A 21,515-nucleotide genomic window follows, 5' to 3' on the forward strand; every position below is an offset into this window, starting at 1 on the left:
GCAAAAATGATGAAAATGATGAATCAACCCTGTAGATTATCAGAAAAGGTTTTGAACTTAGTGACGCAGTTGCAAATGATTGCAGGATTGAGAGTTTTTGTATTTCGAACTACTGCATTCACTTTGATAACTGTGGTGTTGCATCTTTTGATAGCCTCCTAGTTCTCTTTGATGCAAAGGACCAAAACTCAGAATCGACAAGGCCAACTCGACTCTTGAATTGGATAAGAATCTGTTACAAATCGGCTATGAATTGATGAAGTGAAAAAAACCCTTGAAATTTAGAGATTTTAAAGATTTAAAACTTATTTCATGGACCCTTTATTGGTTATAACTTAAAAAGTTAAAGCACTATAACATCATCAACTAGAAGCTTTCATAAACAAAGAACATAAATGACAAATCCATCACATACATAAAATGTAAATTGTAACATGTAGCTTAAGTAAATAGAAAACATAGGATCATATAACATAGATATATAGAATTATAAATGTTGTCAAATCATAAATGTATGTAAGATGAAGATCTGTGAAACTTTGTCTATCTGTAAATAAAATGAAATTACAAGTCTAGCTTCTCTAGCTCTAGCTCAAATCTATCTCTTACTTTTCCTCTCTTTTTGCCATACTCAACAAATAGAAAGCCTTTTAGGGTTATAAAAGGGAGAAATGTTTAAAAAATTATTCAAAAAAGTTGTATTTTTTTTTAGTTTTTAAGTTGCCCACTACGGCTGCCCCATTTTTCGAGTTGATTCATGGCAGTTCATGGTGATTCATGGGCAAAAATTGGTGATCCAATTCAATGGCTTGTCAAAAATTACCTAACATGTTTAGCATTGCTGACTTGCGTGAATCGCTGCGATTTTTGGTTCTCTGCTTTCATGAATTGAGACAAGTGATTTGCTGAAAATTTGTATAGAAAATTTATTAATGCCAAGAATCCCAAAATCACCTGCTTCAAATTCTACGTTGATTTTGTAGGTGAAGTCTAAGACTATGGTCTCCTCTACAATCATGTTGTTATCCCCGGTAAATTTCTTACATCCTAACTAATCTAGGTCGTCCACCATGTTAGTCTTGATAATATTATAGTTTATGAGGGCTTCTTGCACATTTGTCACTAGCCCCTTATTACTTGTCCCTTGTCGACCATTATCAATTGATATTCATGAAACATGTCTAGAGATGGGATGATTTCATTTGTACTTAAAACATCCATGTCCACTTCTCACATTTTATCCCAAACACTCAAGTCTTCATCCAATGACTTAAGTTCATTATTGAAGAAAGAGTGTGTATCTTTGAGCTTGAAGACAATACCTCTAATGCATCCAAGGACTCTATATCTGTCCCTTATGGCCTGAACTACTTCAGTGCTGATTTTCTCGAACCAACTTCTAACTACTTCATCTCTCCTATACACCTGTTCAAAATGAGACGAAGAGTGTTGACAAATAATCTCGTGAAGACAAGTATTTTCAAGTTTGAGCTGATTCTTCTTTTTCTAGAGTTCATCATTAGGCCGAGACAAAGTAGAAACTACATCATAGGTATCTTTTTGACATTTCAACCATGACTATTTACCAAATTCAATTTTTGTGAACTTGTACTCTAGAATGTGAAGTTCTTCAAGTAGTTTGTCCACCAAGGATTCTGCAATCTCAACATACTTAACTTTCTCAGAATCAACAAGAATTCGTGAGACAATCTTGGCTTTCTTTACCGAAAGCTTTGATTTATTCCTTTTAGGAAAAGATCATCTAGTGGAAGTTCTATCTTTCTCGTCATCACAGTAATACTGCATAGCCATGTGGTAAGCTAAGATCGTCGTTGATGGAGACTAGAATAGTTGCAATTGCAGACATAGATCCTGATTGTATTTTTGTTGTTGTTACACATGCATCTGTCTGCACAACTGGTGTCATACATACTCTTCAAGATGGCTCTGCCATGAACATTTCAAACCCAACAACTTAGGTATCAAGTTGGGAAAGTTGTCTCCATATGAGAGTAGGAAAAGAAGAGAAAGTCTTGAAAACATTTTACAACTTTTCACACTACTCTGTTGTGAGAATAGATGGAGCCACAAAAGAAATAGGCACTGCTACATTGTTACCTCTGAAACTGGGATAGTAGGTGCAAAAATTGTAGAAAATAAGTCTATGTTGATGTCCAAAGTAGACAAAAAAGTCTCATCTAGAATAGTGATTCTTTAACATTCGGATGTTGTGGAGTTGAAAGAATAACCACCTCTTCTTCTTCATTTGAGTTTTGTGTCTTCGGTAAAAACGGAGAAGCATGAGAAGCCTGAACAATAGCCTTTCCTCCTTTGATTTACAGTTTGGGTCATTTATCTAGTTCTGAGGTGGAGGAACCATCTTTCTTTTTTCCTTCAACTTGTGATTTTCTACCCACTGGACCAAAATGGTTACAATCCTCATCGACTCTCAACTTTATTCTTTTTAAACCTCTACCTTTCAGCCATGTATTTGTATTCATCAAAATGGACTGAAATCTATCAAATATAGAAGTTGACTCCTTTTGATGCCACTGGATAGGAGCAGGAGGGAGCTTCTCAATTTGACTATTATGATATTCTGGATCCAAAATTATATCATCATCCTCAATCCCTTTTGGAATAGGGACTAAGTGTAGATCTATTATTTGTTGCAAGGTGAGCCGACAATAATGCATCTTGATTACTTTTGTTTCATCCCAGAGATCAATCCAAACATCTTCCATGCGAAGAACATGGGTGAATGTTCTGTTCATTTTTTAATTCATTACCCTATAATCAAAACCAGCCCAAGATTCGAACTTCTTCAGTGTGCTCAGCTGAAGTTCATTCTCCATACACTTAGCCTTGGGAACAGTGGTTAATGCATACTTAACAATTTGTAAAGGATTTTGGGAGATCCCAAATCCTAGCTTATGTTGGGTTTTTTGATATGCTTGTACAATCATGAGTTGCCTAGCTAGTTCCATTAGGATGATTCTATCAGTAGGATAACTTTGTAGAGTGTAAGGTTCACCTTGAAAGAACCGAACCCTCATTTATGTAAAAGTTGGGAATCGCAAGAATAAATAACCATACTAATTGACCTTCTTCCAAGCCTCGTTTGATGCTCTTTTCTTTTTCAGCTCCTTATCAAAGTCATTTAAAATGTCCATAGAAGGCATCACTACAATGGTATTTTCTCTGAGTAAGAGTTTATTGCTCATAAGAGTCACCATACTAGCAGCAATGTAAACTAGGTAAGGATTCATGTTAAAAGAGAGAAAGAAGTCTTCGCATGGATTAGCTGCTTGCATATTGTTGTGTTAATAATTTCTCCCCAATAGATGTGTACTCTTTTGTTTAGAATATGGTAGATGAATTTGTACATCCGTGGTTCAAAATGGTTAGATTCTTTGAGGCCACAAATCCACCTGAGCACAGTAATCATATCATTGACTTCCTCACAAAAGTCAATTTTGTGCATCACCTTTGGCCATCTAGAGAAATTGATTCTCTTGTTGATCAACCACTTTTCATTTGAAATTTTGATGTAATCAAGCTTATTATCATTCCACATTTGTTGTGAATTATCCTTTGTCAGATTTAATCATTCTAGAGTTTCTGGCACTTTGAAAACCTTCTCAATGATGTCCAGATGTAAACTCAGAACAACTTTCCCATCTATTACATCCTTATGTTTGCTTAGTTATAAAATATTCCTTATAGTTGTTGTGACTTCACGCAAAGTTGAGTTGATCGTTATGGTTTCATGTGAAATAGAAGTGTAGGTTATTCGTTATAATTTCATTGGAACTTGGAATAATGATTTTCATTATGACGTTATATGTTTGGCAAATGATTGTGATCAAACAATTTGGAAATATGTTATTATCTTGATAAACTTCTTTTGCAAGAACACAACGAAGGGGGGAAGCACTGCTAGAGAAGCAAAGGACATGAGAGCGCCACCTACCATTGAACTAACAAGTATGGGTCCTAAACCACCTTGGTAAAGGAAAAATCTGGACTAGGCAAACAAGGGTATACCAAGTGATCATCATGACCTAACTGGGTCGACACATTTAATAAGATATTAAAAGTTTTCACTTGAGCATGAAATTAACTAAAAACAATTGTAATGTATATTAATAAAGTATCATTATGATAAGCATAAGGAGTAAAAATATTACTTCCATCTCATGTCAATATTTTATTATTATTTCAACCTTTGGCAATCTTTTAATAATATTATTAACTCATATCATTGGCCTTTTATATTCTTTTCCAAGCGCCCTATCCATTATATTAGTCATTTATCTTGCCTCTCTTTGGATGACACTTGAGCAAAACTCATGATGTTGCCACCTTTCTTTATCTTGCCCGTAATTGAGCATGCTTGTGAGAACAAGAAGGCAATCTCTTTTACGTAATCCATTATATATCAGTGGGGCATTCGCATATGCTGGCTATTTTGGTGATTTCTTCTACCATCTGCAGATGTCATTCATAGTCCCATGCTCCATACTTGCAAAAGCATTTTCATATAACTCTATTGTGATTTGCACAAGCAGTGCCATGCACCATATTTGCAATAGCATTTTTCATATTAGATAAGCTCTTTGATGCAAACTGCACCTTCAATGATGTGTTCCATACTGGCAATAGCATTTCATATCTTATTGGCCCTCTTCTAAAATTGCACCTACTGCATTGAGGGTTTGAACCTTTAATTTCTTACATAATCAGCTTGCTCCTCAACCATGATTCATTTATACTAATGTTTGCTAGAATCTACAGGCAAGGAGGCATACCAAGCATTCCGATTTTCATTAGCACTTGAGGCTGATAATACCTCTATTAGGTCGTGCATTCTTTCTACGTTTTTCCTTGCCATTTTTGTTATATTAAAAGACTTTGAAAATGCTAGATTGAAATTCTGAAAGAAACATGGATATTAAAGATCAAGCTAGATAGGCTAGCTCTGAATTGAATGCCTTATTTACATAAGTTTATTTGCATAAAACATGCATAAGGATTGAAGTTATCTATTGCATATTGGTATGATTACTCTTTCAGAAATTAAATAAAAATTGGAAGGATCTCCAACCCAGTGCAATTCTTATACAGGGGCATCTTCAATATGCCTCTAAGATAAGAGAAGGCACTCAGTGAATTAAGGAAACTGATAAGAAATAACATGAAATCATTATATAAATATATGTCATAAGCCCAGGCTGCGCAAAAAGTAACTAGCTGTGATATACAATAATTGTTCAAGGATATAGACAACCATACTGAGATTCATCAAAGATGACCAGCAAGGTCGAGATGAAGAGTGTGAGCTGATAGTAAATGAACAATGAGTTATACCTATGAAATAAGAGAAAGTCATTTAGAAGTAAGATAAACACTCAATGAACTTAAACAAATATTATAGACTAAATCAGCTCATGGTGATCAAATGGTACTATTCTTGTTGTCAGGTCGAGCGGTAGTTTTAGTGGCATGCTTACTACTATGATCACTAGAGGTCAAGGTTGCTAGCAGTTGGATAGATGGGCTAATGGGAAGGACTCCATAGCCTAGTTGGTTTTCTAGCCGACACTCTAACACCCAGACGCTCAATGGAAGGACAGGGGTATTCCATGCCTAATCCCAGGTAGGGAAGGCCTTTCTTAGTTGAGATTGTATAGGGATACTTAAGGGTTCGCAGTTTGGAGGTTAAGCCCCTGATAATACTTCTCTCTACTAGAAGACAAGGCTTGCACAATACAGAAGGATCTGCATTCACGTCATCCTCTTTCCTTGGGTATTTTACCTTTATGTATTTTCAATTTCAGCTAAAGTTTTGTTTAGATAGATATTCATTTTGCAAGTAGTTAATTAAGTTTTTTCTTTTGCTTAACAAGAATTTAGTTAATTCATTAAACTCTTTCAAGTGAATGTGTAAAGTAGTTGTTATAACTGTCTCTCATTCATGTGAATATGAATAGTAATGTATCCTTCATTGATATATAATTGTTTAATTAGAGATGGGAAAAATAGCTCATTAGATATGGTATTAGATCTTTGGGTTTGACACTGAATCCTAGGCTCATCATTGTCTTGCTCAGAAAACTGAAAATGTAAAGATATAATGGAAACAGGATGCAGACCCGAATTACTCATCGAAAGAAACCCCGCCATCATATATTCTTCTTTCAGATTAAGAACATGCCAAAAAATTGATTTCACCTATTGTACTGTACCTAAGGACGATGAAGCTCTAGCCCATGCCTTACTTCAGATCATGAAGGATCGAGTCAAGTGGACTCCTACTAGAAATACAATTATGAGAAACAAACTTATTCAAACATGGAATTCCAAACAAACAAATCCACTTATGATCCATCATGTACCTTGAAAAGGGCAGGAAAAGGCCAAGGAAGGAAATTGACGGGATACCCAAGAATAGGGAATTTGTTTTCCTTAAAAGATTTTGAAAAAGCATATCTATGTACCCCTAGAAAAGGGAGAAATTTTGTAGATAAATATGGATGCAATGGCAATAGATCTCTATTATGTTTATTGATAAATAATGAGAACAAATGGCATTTTGTACAATTTATTTTGAGCAAACAATTATATCTTCTCTCTTCCTGAACATATGTATGAAAACATGATATTGATAAAGGAACCAATTGTATATTTCAAGAAACAAACACTATGGCAAACAATGTAGAGAATGAGGTGTCCAATGGGACCATTCCTGAAAATCCCACGGACCTGCTAGTCCAAGTCTTGCAGGACACAAAAACCAGGATAGCAAATATGGAGAAAAGAATGAATACTTCTTTAATATGCTATAGCAAGTAAACTCTTCTATGTGAACATCTAAATAACTATTATAACTGCCTTCTCTGAAAAAAGTAAGTGTGGTCAATGATATCATAGCTCTTAGTTAAGGCTAGGCACATAGTCTCCACGTAAATCCCTAACCATGGTTGATTTAGTGACAAATGATGCTGCTATGATCACTAGAGGTCGGAATAACTCATAGTCAGATAAATAGACTATTGGGAGATACTTGCAGTTCAGCCGGCTATGTAGTTGACAACTCTAACACCAAGATGTTCAGGTGGCAGGACGAGATGGTTTACAGTGCCCTATTGTATTCAAGTAGGGTCATTCTCAATAGAGAATGAGTGACGATTACACTAGATCCAAATGCCTAGACTTGAATAGTACAAACCAATTTCTACTTCTCTTGATGCAATGTGATCTAAACCTTGATTAGTAATTAGTTACTTCTTTCAATTGCATGTTTATCTCAATTTCAGCATTATACTTTATGCAATTACATTCCCGTTCATATGAAATCCACTTTTTGGACTTGAATTGAGAATTGTGAACCATAATATTGAGATTTATTTTGATCTCGAAGTGGCTAGGGTGTGTTTATATGTTGCTAGGTCTATGATGTAAAGTGATGTTCTCTATCATGTTCATTTGTGGAAACCTTGATAGAATATATAAGGGAGTAGATAGTGAAGAATATGTCATTCTTCCTCTTGCATTGAAATTTTCACAATCTTACTTGCTATGCATGAGATTGGAGAACTTACCTTCCGGTGATGGGTTTCAAATGTGGACAGACAAGAAAGGGTAGAAGTGATGTTTTCCTCTTTCATTCTACTTGCCAATATAAATCAAGTACTAAAATGCTTTGTCCAAAGCTACGTGCATATATTTTCTTGATTAGATATACCAAGACTTATGTGGAAAATAGTCTATTCATGGCTGCACTGGATACCTCCTGCTTTTGTATTGCGTTGGGACTCATGGGCATTATAGGGTTGGGAATTCTACGTGTTAGGGAGGATCCCAAGGGAATATAAAGCTTCGGGGTTGGGCAGGAAAGCACCTCATCCTTATTTTTTTATGTCTTGTGTTTATCTTCTAATGATGATTAAATGGCGAGAAGGCCATACATCACATTTTGTGCTTCTGTGTGGACTAAGAACACTTGCATAGATGAAACTATCAATGCTCATTTATGATAAGATGTAACTTTGACCTAAATTTTATTTTGAAATATCCCCATTTTTGCCAACATCAAAGTTTGAGAGATTGGCCTATTATTGTAATCCTTGTAGGCTAATTACTATGGATAGGGGGTCTTTTGAGGCAGAGGCTTGTCTATGGGAGGGTTTTGTCTTCTTCACAATTCAGTATGTCAAAATTTTGTCTTCGTTTAACTCACATTGGACTTCATTTGGCCTTAGTTTCATGCACCTACTATTTATGGCAAGTCTGGTGATGATTGAGAGGGACCCTTTCTATTTTAGGAAAGTGCATTTGGTCACATGGGAAAATAATAGGTGTGACTCTTGTTTTAGATGACATATTTAAAGGATTAGTATCTTGGGAGTTATTATTATTTTAGTGGCCAAATTATTATTAAATTATTGAATGAAAGTTTCTAATTGAAAGGCATATTAATGAAGGCTCTTTAATGAAAAGTGTGAGAAAGAAGCCAAGTTGTATTATAAAAGAGACTTCATGGAGAAAAAAGCATTCATTCTCGCCCACTGATTTTTATTACATTGTAAATTTGTTAAAGCATTTCTACAAGGGTTTGTGAGGACTGATTCCTCTCTTCTTGTTGTTACACTTTTGAGCCATTGAAACACATGGTGAATAGTGTTGAATTCTATATCTGATTTACTATCAAATTGTTGCTGTTGTATAACAACTTGATAACTGTTTAGTCTGAAAATTGTCATCCAAAGAGGGTTTCATGTGCAAGGAAAAAATCATTGTTGTAGCTCAAGAACGATGAAGGAATTCATTCATCCATTTGGGTGTTTATTCCTACGGTTAATCACTGCAGCATCTGAAGTAGCACTTGGTATTTACTTCATCAGTTGAGGGTGATGGAACCTAAAATTTAATCTCCATTATTGACCAAGATAATTGAAACATGAAGTTTGGAAGTTTTAGAAATCGTCCCTTTAGAAGGTTGTATTTAATTATTTGTTTTTGTCGTCGGTAGAAATTGTGTATCAGCCGACGGGTCCCTTCGGGAAGGAAATTGTGTATCAGCCGACGGGTCCCTTCGGAAAGGAAATTGTGTATCAGCCGATGGGTCCCTTCGGAAAGGTTCTTGTTATGTAGCCGACGGGTCCCTTCGGAAAGGTTTTTGTTATGTAGCAACATGTATGTGGCCGACGGACTCCTTCGGGAAAGTTCTTCGGAAAGTATTTATAACCCCTTCGGGAAGCATTGTAATCATCATATCTTATCATTCAAGCATAATGTACTAGTTGGCATATGCGAATAATAATAAGAAGAGTTTTGCTATTCGTGTTCGTGTTCATTATCTGTGTGTAATTCTTAATTAACCTATGCGGTAAACAATTTCAAATCAATGCTGCTTTTAAGAAAGACATGTCAGCACAGTCACAGATTGAAAATGGTAAGGATTTGAATAGGAAGGTTTCCCAGTATGGACAGGCAAAGATGTAATAAATATAGGATTTGAGGGGGAACCGTTGTGGACCTGGAAGGCATGAGAGTTGTTGGACATGTGTACCAGTATATAGCATTTGATCAAAGAAATTAAGTCTGTGCACAATAAGAGAGTTCACTGGTGTTTGCTGAGTCAAGTGTTGAGTTTCAAAGGCAAATAAAAACAAAAATATAAGACTCAGATCAATAGTGTATTAGAAATAAACACTTTGTGTCATCGTAGACTCCATGGTACATTCACGTATATATGCAGTGCCAGTTATGTCCAGGAGTAATCAAATTCTTATGAGGAACGATGTTCTCAGCAAAATTAAAACACAACATATTGTATGAAACAATACCATCAGTTATTCAGCAAAATTCTGGAATGATACCCTGCCTCACTATGGATATCAGCAATATCAAAAGGAACAAGTGCTTCTATAAACCGGATGCAGCAACAAATATATGCCATTAGTTGCTCACATAACCATGTTCATCAGCTTTAACAAATTGAAATCAAATATTTGAAGCATAGACGTCAGTAGGGAGACTTAGTCAAGAAGGTGTTAATAAAGAATCTCAGTGTCAGGCTTATTGTAGTTCAGGTAATATCATATAAATAACCCAGAAACTAATAGCATTCAGACGAAGTCCAACACAAACAAGTGATAAGATGTAAGCACAAACTTGAAAGATGGAATCCGCTGAAGTTGGTGTCTGCGGTAATCATGCATGCAAACAAACCCGACAAAAGGAAGGAGCATCTTTGATGGTTTCAGATTGTAAAGAAGGTGAATCACAATCTATGTTTACAGTTGCATGCCAATGGGACTCCATTCATCTGCAATATGTAGAATCTCATCCCCAGCGATGATTACACAGGATGAGAGTCTCATCGATAGATACATGTGATGCCTTTATGAAAGGTGTCGAGATTTGATCCCTCTTAGAAGTGCTATTAAAGTCGGACCAAGTTTCTCGGAATAACAGTTCGGTTGGTATATTTCTTTGACCTCCAAATACAGCAGCGAGAATCGTCTTCAAGCAACAGTTGCTCCCAAACTAACGATGATGCAACAACAACCTGCTAAAATCAAAGATAGGAAGCCTTGCGTGACAGCATGAAGAAAAGCTCCGCCATCATGATTTAGAGTGTCATTCACGGCATTAAAAAACTCAAAGTTGATCTTCCTGTGTTGAGTAGCTAAAACATCACAAAAATTTTCATGCCCGATAATTTAAAAAGAGGATAGCGAAAGAGATTAGTATAAAAGAAATTGAGAAATATACATGCGAATGGTACGGTTTATAATGATTAAAAAGCCCTAAGGTTAAACTAAAGTGCTGATAATAATAATATTAAGTAATATGAAGAGGTGCAATTAAAAATTACAAAATATTATTATTGAAGGGGCATGAACTTAGGGATGTATCTTTCTTTAGAGACATAATCTTTAGTATGAAATGCCATATATAAATAGGAGTTATTTTATTTGAAAAGAAAGGGAGGAACATAGAAGTCATTTAAAAGGAGAAGCATTTTATATTTTTATTGTACAGAGGGATAAGGGCTATATTATGATTTTGTAATAAAAATGCCATTATTTTATTTTCAATAAAATAAAATGTCTTTTGTTTGTTTTTAATGGCGTGGAGATTTAAGCTGTAGACGAATCGTCCTTCATAATTATATTTTAAAATTTTGTATATGATTTTGTTATCAGATAAGTGGACATGGTTAGTTAACATTTTAAATTTGATCATCATAGGTGTTGTGAAATATTTAATTATTTCCGCAGCTGTGTCCAGTTTGTCTCAATGGAGTTAAAATTCAATCTGGACTAATTTAAGATTGCATTATAATTGGTCTGTCGCATCTGGATTATCAAAATTATTGGCAGTACAAGTGCATTGAACATTATGAAGTTGTATGTAACAATTCTCTGAAGTTGACTCTATCGCCCAGATGAGCAAAGGCACTGGTCTTTTTATTGAAGTCACAAAATCAATATATTCCTTCTGCAAGCATCAATTCCATTATTTACAAAATTTATACATAACATTCAATTATCAAATATTCAGCATCCAATTTTAGTTTCATTTGAGCTCAAGGACCTTGTCAGTCGACAAACTCCAAGTTTTAATTCGCTATAGAAAAACCTTGAACCAGGCAGTTAGTGTTAAGGTAAAGGTTTACCCACCTGGGTGTAGCGGAGCCCGAAGTATAGGAGAATCTAAGCGATTTCCGTTTGTTGGCCAGAACTGATTGAGAAGTCCTATCGGAGAAGTGGCAGGCTCTTGGATTTCCAATCTGCGGTTTTGGAAACCAACAGAGGGTTCGAAAGAAATTATTTTGGCAGCTAGCAAAGGCTGCAATCCCTTCCTAAGAGCTAACAAAAGGGAAAAAGTTAGTTGGGCGTTGTAGCAGCAGTTATATACATATAGGCTGTGATCAGGAACTCAAGGCAGCGATTCTAGTCTAAAGGCCACGTTGGGAGTTCTATTTTGCAAACTAGAAGTGGCATTGCATTCTTCCAGCCATGCCAGCAACCAGCCCCAGGTTACATTGTTTTAAATTAAATATATGTTGATGCATTACATTGTTCATTGTTAATGGTTGGATTTAAAATAAGGATTTACAGGGTTGCACAAAAATTGTTTGATGAAACGCTGAGCTGTAGTTATGTGTTTCAATTAAATTGAATCAACTAGTATACATGCCAAGTGTTTGTATACCTAGTGGTTGTAGGTGCACATTTGAATAAGTGACAAGTGTTTGACTTTATGTCTATCAGCTGTATTAGGTAATTTCAGTCACGCATATGTTTGTCAAAGGTCTGAAACAACAAGTATATCATTTCTATAACAACCTTACATTGTCAGAAGCATTCAATAACTTTTTATTGCAGCCTAAACACTTAAAGAACACAATCTGAAAATGAAGTACAGTGAGAGAAAGCTTGCATACAAAGTCTTTCATGAAATTTCAAACATCTGAATAGTAAAGAAAAATTGGTGTTTGTCAAAGCTAGAACCAGCAGGAGTTCTTACAATGGTATCAGAGCTTTTATTTTGAGACAATATCCTAGTGTGGGATATTACAATATCCTATTATGGAGTAAAGAAACTACCAAAAAAAGATGCTCAAGAGAACTAACTTTGCTATGGAAGAGGGCACTAGCAATAGAGATAAATAGATCTGAGTATAAGTACACATAGGACTAGCCCCACAACGCAAGATAGCTGCTATAGAAAGATTGAATTTGATAAGTCCCATTTTTCTTCAGATCTAAGTAAAGAGTCACATGTGACACTACATCGATTATATTTCAACATACCATAGATGAATATATCAATGCTCTAATCATTGTAAGTACATAAAGCATTTTTCATCAATAAAACCTAAAATGGAGAGTACAATTGTGAATTTTTCATACCAACATCAATCCATAGCCATCTGCAACTTTGCACCCAGACAAAAGAAATGGGTGCATTGAATCTTTAAGTACCTGAATACAAAGATTAAACCACTTATTACTTTATAGTATATAATTGTTCAGTATTGCAATGTCAATTAATATATTACATAAATAACAATTCCAACGATCAACCTATATAAGATTGCAATTTAAATTAACATATGCTAGATGTATACCACACAAAGTATTCAACTACTTATCATATTGAAAGCAACTTTGAGATTGAATACAATTGTAACTAAAATCATCACATTATGAGTCTTAAAGTACAAGCTAATCAATCAAAGATATTCCTTCAAATTTAGATTATAGTGATATATGAACATACCGGCTCACTTTCACCAGTAAGGCTAGATTCATCAATAGAAAGTGAGTGCCCTTTGATAAGCAATCCATCTGCAGGAACCTAATAACAAAGATGCCAATTCATGTACAATCATACAAACATTTAAAACAAAATGTAAACAATACATAAACTCAAAAATCATCCTAATTCCTACAAGAAGGTTCAAACACACCTACAAGGTGGCTACAATAGGACCTAAAATATACCGATAACTTCATTTTAATTAAAAATAAATCGATACCAAATTTATTGTTGTACACAAAACATATGAACAATCATGCAGATTCACCAAGTCTCAAGGAATTTAGACCCAAATAGGCCTATGAAGAGAACAAATATACTGGGGAGGGGCTGTTGGTAGATGAATCGATATAAAAACTTGATTAAGTAATAGTAATGTCCTTTTTAGGCTTAATCAAAAAAAATACAAATTTTATCAAATAAGAACACCAAAAACACAAGCGTTTACATGGAAACCAAACCATAATGGGAATAACCACAGCTATAAATGCTTGAATATGGATGTCTCCTAAAATTGTATGTAGGCACCGACCTACTAGAGCCACCAACCCCTAACTTAATTTGTGAGCACCAAACCACTGGAAGCACCAACTCCCATTTATGAATGTAGTCACCAACCTCATTATCATTTTCTCTTTAAAATTATACTATAATATTCTTCTTCAATTTTCTATACAAAACCACCATAAAAACTTCTCACAATCTCCTCTTATAATCTGCAAATTGTTCTCTTAATATTTTCTTTTCATTTGCTGGTGTATATGATTTACTTATTTCTCTTTTACTCCATAACACAGATCTTCTCCTTCACATTTAATCTCCATATATATCTTCATTTTATTGAAGGAACACGCCCTTTAAATGAGAAAACCTCAAAACATATCTTAGCAAGTCTTGCCACAAAAAACTTCAAAACATATTGTCAGCGCACGAGGGTCGCAATGATGAACTGACCAATCCTGGCTATAGGAACCTGCTGAAATGGGGACAATTACAATAAATGAGCACCTCAAATTAATTCGTCCAGCCATGTTTATGCAAACCAAGTCAACTGTTGCTATGATGAATATAAAAATCAGAATTGCTATATCTTGCATCAATTACTCCAAGGTTGTCCCAAGTCTCTTGTGCATCCTTATTATCATTTTAGTATATTGTGGGTTCAAATCAAAGCTCCTAATCTTGTGCTCAAAGTCAGCCCCATGTAAAGATAAACCAGATTTTGTTTCAAGATTTTTATTACAATCATCAATACTATCCTCCATACTTTCATTATAGTCATTATGAGAATCAAAATGAAATTCATGTTGTGCAGAATCTCCACAATACTTAGGTTCCATCACACTCAGATCCCACGAGTCAAAAGGTTGATTCATTTGTTCCGAAAAAAAGTGTTTGTTGTCCTCTTCATGAGTAGTTATCTTTGTAAGAGAGTCACTCCTAGACTCACTAGTATTGATGACTTCAAAAACACTCCTCCCCAAAGGTTGTGTATGATCATCCAACCTATATCTATGTGAACCATCTCTAGAAATATCTGATCTCAAATCCAAGGCTATTTTTTTGTCTCTATCTTCGTGCACAAACTCATCAAAAGTAACCGTATACATGTCCAAAGAGACACTCTGAAAATCTACCACCTGATCTGTATTTACCAAGGCACTATCACCATTCAAATGATTTGTTGTTTCATTGGTTTGAATCTCATTGTTTCTTGCACTAGAAGAATATTTTTCATTTGCTTTTTCCTTTCTAAAGATGGAGCTTAACCATCCAAGATGCTAATGCAAGTACTAGCGATCTTCTAGCATCTCCCCAGAAGTCTTCTTTATGATAGCAATGTTGTTTCCTCCATTACTTTTGTCATTACTGACATCAATACCGATTTGTCTAGCCATCATTTGCATCAATAAGTGCATTTGTTGATTCTGCTTCTGAGCTCTTTGTTAACCCATACTCCCTATACCCTATTCACCTCTGCTTAATTCTTGTTTTAGATTTCTCTGTTCTTCTTGCTTTGTATTTAGTAATGCCCTATTTCTCTGTGTATTAAAGGATGTGACAATGGTTGTACAATCCAATCAGTAATATCACTATCTAATCATTTTGTATTGTACCCACCCAGGATGGCAGGATACACAGTTCTGATGCCATTTTAATGAGCTGCCTTGTTCTATTATTTTTTTATTTTCTTGTTCTTGTTTGCAATTTTGTCAAACAGTTGGCTTGCAAACCAATTCCTGGTGCTTTCGCTCTTCTGTTATTTAATAATTTTATGTAGGGGTTTTTTCCTTGTTTGATGTTTCAATAATTCACAACAAATAACAATATACTAACAAGAACTAGAAATAATTATTTTATCAGATTTCATTTAAACTGCTGAAACAAGTAACAATATGCAGATTCATCTCCAGATTTCATTTCTTACAAAATACTAATAGAGAAGTTTGTTATTGCAGACCTGGTCATTTTCCAGCTTAGGATTTCAAACAAATTTGTGCAAGAAAGATATGACAGTTACTCACACTCAGCTCCAACAATAGCACAGTTTACCGGCATAATTGGATGCCCAAGAAATGTGAGTTCAGCACTCTTTATGCATCTGCAGACCTGTATGACCTCTTCTGCAGCAAAAATTCCAATCACTGTACAACTCAGTCCTAACCATTTACAGTCTACAGGTGATAAATAAGGACTGGTAAAGACCTATTCAATAATTGCACAACCTATCTTAGTAATGTATGGTCCTCATCAGGTGATCTCAGAAATGCTACAGCCTTTCTCCCGAATATATACTTTAGTCACCCTGCAGACTGGATTGAAAGTACAGCCAGCAAAAATTGATTGGTGCAACAACATTCAAGATTGTAACCCTTCCTTAATAACAACATTCAGCACTGCTATCAAACTTGAACCCTTGCTTGACACTCCAAATTAGCACTAGAACAATTTTCAATATGATTTTTACCTTGCAAATCAATCTCCAATCCTTCTGACGGTGTCTTGTAACAGCAAGAAGGATGCTTGAAGGGATTTCATCCCCCACACCCCAAAAACAATTCACCACAATATTGTCAATTTTAAACATAACCAAGATTGCTGAAAGAGAGCTCTTCAATTTCTTTTATAACACTTTCTAAGAGCTTTTTCAGACATCTTCACAATGTGGGATAAACAAAATCACTCTACTGGCATTTGCTATAATATAGGAATTTCGCTTTTTCGCCCCTATTTGCTTGTGGCTGCTTTTTCAGCCCCTATTTTATCGTTTTCTTTTCCTTTACTATATTCATGCCATATAACATGATTTTTCTTAAGTCTTCCCTAACTTTTATTTATACTTCCCATGTATTATAGAATAAAGTGGGCCATTTAGTTAAATATTTTCCACAAACTATAGCCTATGCATTAATAAAGTTTAAATAGTTTATTTTATTTTATAAAAAGCTTTATTATTGCATAATAAATAATATCAACATAGTACTGTACTAGAAGCCCAAATGTAGCCATATTGACTTACTATATATAGTAAGTATTATCAAAATTGCCTCTAACCCCTTCTAAATGGTCTGCAACTGAAACTACTTAGGCCAAATATCATTAAGATCCATTAGAAGTCTTGGTTAGCCTAAGGGGACCATGGCGAAATTGTTAGAAATAGATAATACTAAGAGGCGGGGTTGAATCAGTATTCTATAGACATTTGCCCACAACTGGATATTATTAATTACTTTACAACATGCATATGAAAGTAAACCATTAATGCTGAACAGTAAATAAATCCATACACAAAGAGAACTGATAACACCATATTTTGTTAACTAGGAAAACCCTGGCCAAGGGAAAACCCCGGTGGGGATGGTACCCACAAAATGATCCACTAAACAAAATAATCTAGTTAAGGATATTGACCCTATTAGGAGTCTATTAAGTACATATAGTGTCTCGGTCCTTGTTAGAGGACTAGGCCCTTTTAAAAGCCTCAACCCTATTAAGAGTTGCTTCAACCCTGTTAGGAGTTGGTATTACAATTACATATATATGCAAGAAGAGCCCACTGCCCAAACATGCAATTATACAATTCAATGTTTCAACAAAATAAGATAGAAACAATAACCTCTTATCTATTGTCTGTTGTACTTAGCATATCTCTGATCTTACATCAGAATTCGCACCATTAATCTCTCACATAAGTTTCCATTCCACATACTCAATTCCCATATACACCATATACTTCGCATTTGCATCACATTCATATTCACATACTTCGCAAGTAGTGACTTCTTACTTATATCTTTTTCTTTTACAAAACCCTATCCTGTCGGCTTGATACTTTCACATGTTTGACTATATACAAAATTGGCCAATGCTAACTTAGGGCAAACGTCTAGGATGTCGTCCCTAAATAATTAAGTAATTATTTCATCGCCGCAATAATTCCTTAACCTGTTATTAATCCTTTTTCTGATATACTATGTTTTGTCCTGTTCTCTGCCTTTGCTGGTGTTTTACCTGTAACTTAGTTAGTACTGTTTGTACTGATCTACACACTTAGGCACGCCATCATGACACTTTGGTCTACGTGTCCTTAACTGCGCACATGCCAATTGTCACTGCAGACTTTGCAATATCAAAATTCATCTCTAAACTAATATGGAAACTGTCTAACATTTAAACAATTTTCTGTCTCTGATCACGGAATCTTCAATTGTTCAATTGGCCATCTTTTCAGAGATATATGTTGCCATAAATGACAACCCTTTACTGAACTCACTTAACCATATTGCCAACAATGTCCCCCTTTGGCATTGATGACAACATATGGGAAAATTGGCTAAGTCCCGAAATGTTACATCAAGAACTTTTCAAAATTGGCCTTTACAAAATTTGCAAAATTGTGGATCATTACATATAACCATCTTTTCCTTATATCTCCTAATACTACTACTCCGCCTTTCTTCGTATACTTATACAATCATTTTATTACTCCCCTTTTCGTTATTCTTTATATGTATACTTCGCCCTCTTTGACATCAATGACAAAGGTGTCAAAACTTATTTGCATGTCAAAATTTTGGTTCATTACCTCCTTACTAGGTTGATAAGTGAGAAATACAGTCTCCAAGGCTAACTGTCAGACTCTTCATTTTCTTTGCCCATGAGTCCTTTACTCCTGAGATGCTGAGAAGAGGGCATAATCCATAGGATGCAATCTCCATTGCTTTCAAATCTAAGTAAATAAGATTGTCCAAAGATGTCTTTGCTGACAAACATTCTTCCAATTGACATTCAATGGTGCTCAGCTTCAAAGATAGGTGTTCTCTCAGAAGCGGAACCTTTTTGTAATCCTTGTCTTCATGTCTTTCAACAGACTTATTTCATCATTTGTGTTTCAATTGTTTCAATCTTTACACCAAGTTAACGTAACTGAGTTGTCAGTGCTTTCACTTTTGAACACTTCTTCTTAAGCTCATCATCAATGTCTTTAGTAAAGATGAAAGACATTGCACATTTTGCATACAAGGTTTTACCTTCAAGCTTGCACTTTTTCAATGCCTTGATACAAGCATCCAGAGTCATCAAATCATTCCTAATGTTTTGACAAACAGTGCCAAACATCCGCGCATCATGCTTTGCTTGAGCTTGAGTTGTTGCTACTTCTAAAAAACTTGTGAATTCAGCGTCAAATGCTTGAATCACATCTTTGGCTCTATCTTCAAGGTTAGGGTCAAGTGACTTTATAGGCACAGTTCCTTGTGACTTCTCAGTTACCTCCATGAGTGTTTTCTACAAATTCTTTACCTATTTATTATTTTTGATGGTCTCAATTCTAATTGATCATCATCATCTGAGCCTGTGAGTGTTGCAAGGGTAAGAGCAATGCTTGGTGCACTTGCTTCTTCCTTCTTTCTTTGTTCCTCTTATCTTGCCTTCTTCTCATCTTCTATCTTCTTTTCTTCGTCCTCTTTTCTCTTGTCTTCTTCTTCCTTCTTCTTCTCTTCCTCTTCTCTCTTCTTCTCTTCTTCCTTCTTTCTTTTATCTTCCTCTTCTCTCTTCTTCTTTTCTTCTTCCTTCTTCCTCTTGTTCTTTTCATCTTCTCTCCTCTCCTTCTCTTCCTCTTGCTTATGCTTATTTTCTGCCTCTTCCTTCCTCTTCTTTTCTTCCTCTTCTCTTCTCCTTTTCTCTTCCTCTTGCTTATGCTTCTTTTCTTTTTCTTTCCTTCTCTTCTACTACCTCATTTTTCTTTTTCTCCTCTTCCTCCTCAAAGTTGGTATAACCAACAATATTGCCAACAATGCAAGGGCCAAGATCCTTAAAAGGATCTTCTGTGATGTTTACATTTACCTTTGTGGCACCAATTTGCAAGGTGTTTGTCCCAATTGAGATCTGCAAAGATTGATCTGTCATTTTGGTGTCCTTAACTTCTACTTCTACTACTGCTGAAGTGGTCTGCTCAACAATCATAGGGATCGCTCCCCCTATCTGTCATGTCCCCCATTTTTGCCCTTTCTTAGTGACAACATTTCTAGCAAGGTTGCTCTATTATCTGGTTCCCATAGGCTAGCAGAGCATAGAGGGAACCAACCCAGGGGCTTTGAGAGTCATGCATGAGCTTCCCAAGTAGTTTGGAGCAAAGACAACAGTTTCCTACAATTTAGGAGGGATTCCTAATTTGTAGGGATTGACTAGGAGTGGTCTAGGAGGCATTTGGAGACCTCGGCGAACGTTTTGGAGACTTAGAGTGCATCTCCTATTTTTTAGGAGGAACTCCCAGTTCAGTGACAGCTCTCTCAGAGCTACACAAAGTAGGGGAGTCATTGGGACTCAATTTTGGTTGATTGGGGCTGTATCCTACTTTTTAGGAGCATCCCTAGATTTTAGGGATGGACTACCAGTTGACACATCTTGTCCGGCATCAAGCACAGACAGGTGACAAGGTCAGATTCATGTTTGATTGGTCATTTTGGGCCTTTTGGGACCATTTGGGAAATATTTTAATATATTTAAATATTTCTTAAGTTGGTGATTAAATAAATTAAAATAAGGTTAATAATATAACCATTTTGGAGTAATAAGGGGATTTTGGCTTCAGTTGATTAGGTACACCTATGTGTTATAGCTCGTTGGAAAGGTCTCGAATTATTATACATGATTTTTACTATCTGTAGACTTTTTGGTGCCTTCAGCCATGGAATTTTAATAAAGTAATGTTTTTCCTATAGCATGGACGACTTTAATTGAAAAAATGTTATTTTATTATATTTTATTGAAAGGGCAAAGTGTAATTTCCCTTTAGGGTTCAATTTACAATTGGAAGGGGATATAAGAAGATGGAGCCCTAATTTCTTATTATCTTTTGCATATTGAAAAACTTGTTTTTGTGAATTGGCTCTAAGAGAGCAATTCTTCATCTGGGACACAAACCCCAGGTTCTGGATTGGCTGGGATGTATCCCTCAGTAGTTATTGGCATTGAATTCTTCAGACAGTGTGTGTTGCTATCAGGAATAGAGTACACCATTCTTTATTGTGGATTCAGGTTGCAAATTTATGGTTTCAGCGTTACAGATTGATTCTTTTAGCTGGGACGTGATTCCTTGCAGTCTTACGGCTGCCATTTGCAGCAGTTTGACATCATTGTTGGATGTAAGCTCCTTGGAACTGCATTGGATTTATTATTTGGTTTTATAAATCAGAAATCTATCTGGTACGATTTATAACAATTCTGATTTGGCTCTATGTTCTTATTTATTTTCAGTCTCCTCTCATGTTTATTGTTCGTTATTCATTACTATTGTGAAAACTATCAAAAAACACAAAACAAAAACAAAACCTTCTGCAACTTCTGTCTATTCTCAAAGACCATCAAAGTAATCACAGGAAAATATAGTTTATTAATTTAAAAACTACAGAAGATCAGCAAGGGCATCTATCAGGGATCTTTCAGTGGTATCAGAGCCTACATCCTGCCAGCCTGTAGGGTTTGTGAGAAATTGTCACAACAGATTTTGGCATCAAGGTATTGGATAAAAAGTTTTGATAATTCATTTCAGCATCTGGGTACTAGCTAAAAAGTTTTGATAATTCATTTTGGCATCTGGGTATTGGATAAAAGGTTTTGATAATTCATTTCAGCATCTGGGTACTGGCTAAAAAAATTTGATAATTCATTTCAGC

The 21,515-nt window shown here is 35.4% G+C and overlaps 1 protein-coding gene across 5 annotated transcripts in view; it reads right to left on the reverse strand.

The window, feature by feature from the left end:
• The window catches only part of LOC149552499 (calcium-transporting ATPase 5, plasma membrane-type-like), a 325,070-nt gene that overhangs the window by 198,773 nt on the left and 104,782 nt on the right, over positions 1 to 21,515 (reverse strand). For all 5 annotated transcript variants that reach the window (XR_016352944.1, XM_089788076.1, XM_089788075.1 and 2 more), the window contains exons 11-12: positions 13,300 to 13,377; positions 12,930 to 13,001 (exon numbers count right to left, since the gene is read on the reverse strand). Coding sequence is in view for 4 of the 5 variants with exons in the window: in XM_089788076.1 (XP_089644202.1) it covers positions 12,930 to 13,001; positions 13,300 to 13,377 (150 nt within the window). In the remaining variant the exon portion in view is untranslated. The remainder of the gene's footprint in view (positions 1 to 12,929; positions 13,002 to 13,299; positions 13,378 to 21,515) is intronic.

This window comes from Cupressus sempervirens, chromosome 6, assembly GCF_028749045.1.
Source record: "Cupressus sempervirens isolate cs-2001-9-10 chromosome 6, ASM2874904v1, whole genome shotgun sequence".
In the NCBI taxonomy this organism is placed as follows: Eukaryota; Viridiplantae; Streptophyta; class Pinopsida; order Cupressales; family Cupressaceae; genus Cupressus; species Cupressus sempervirens.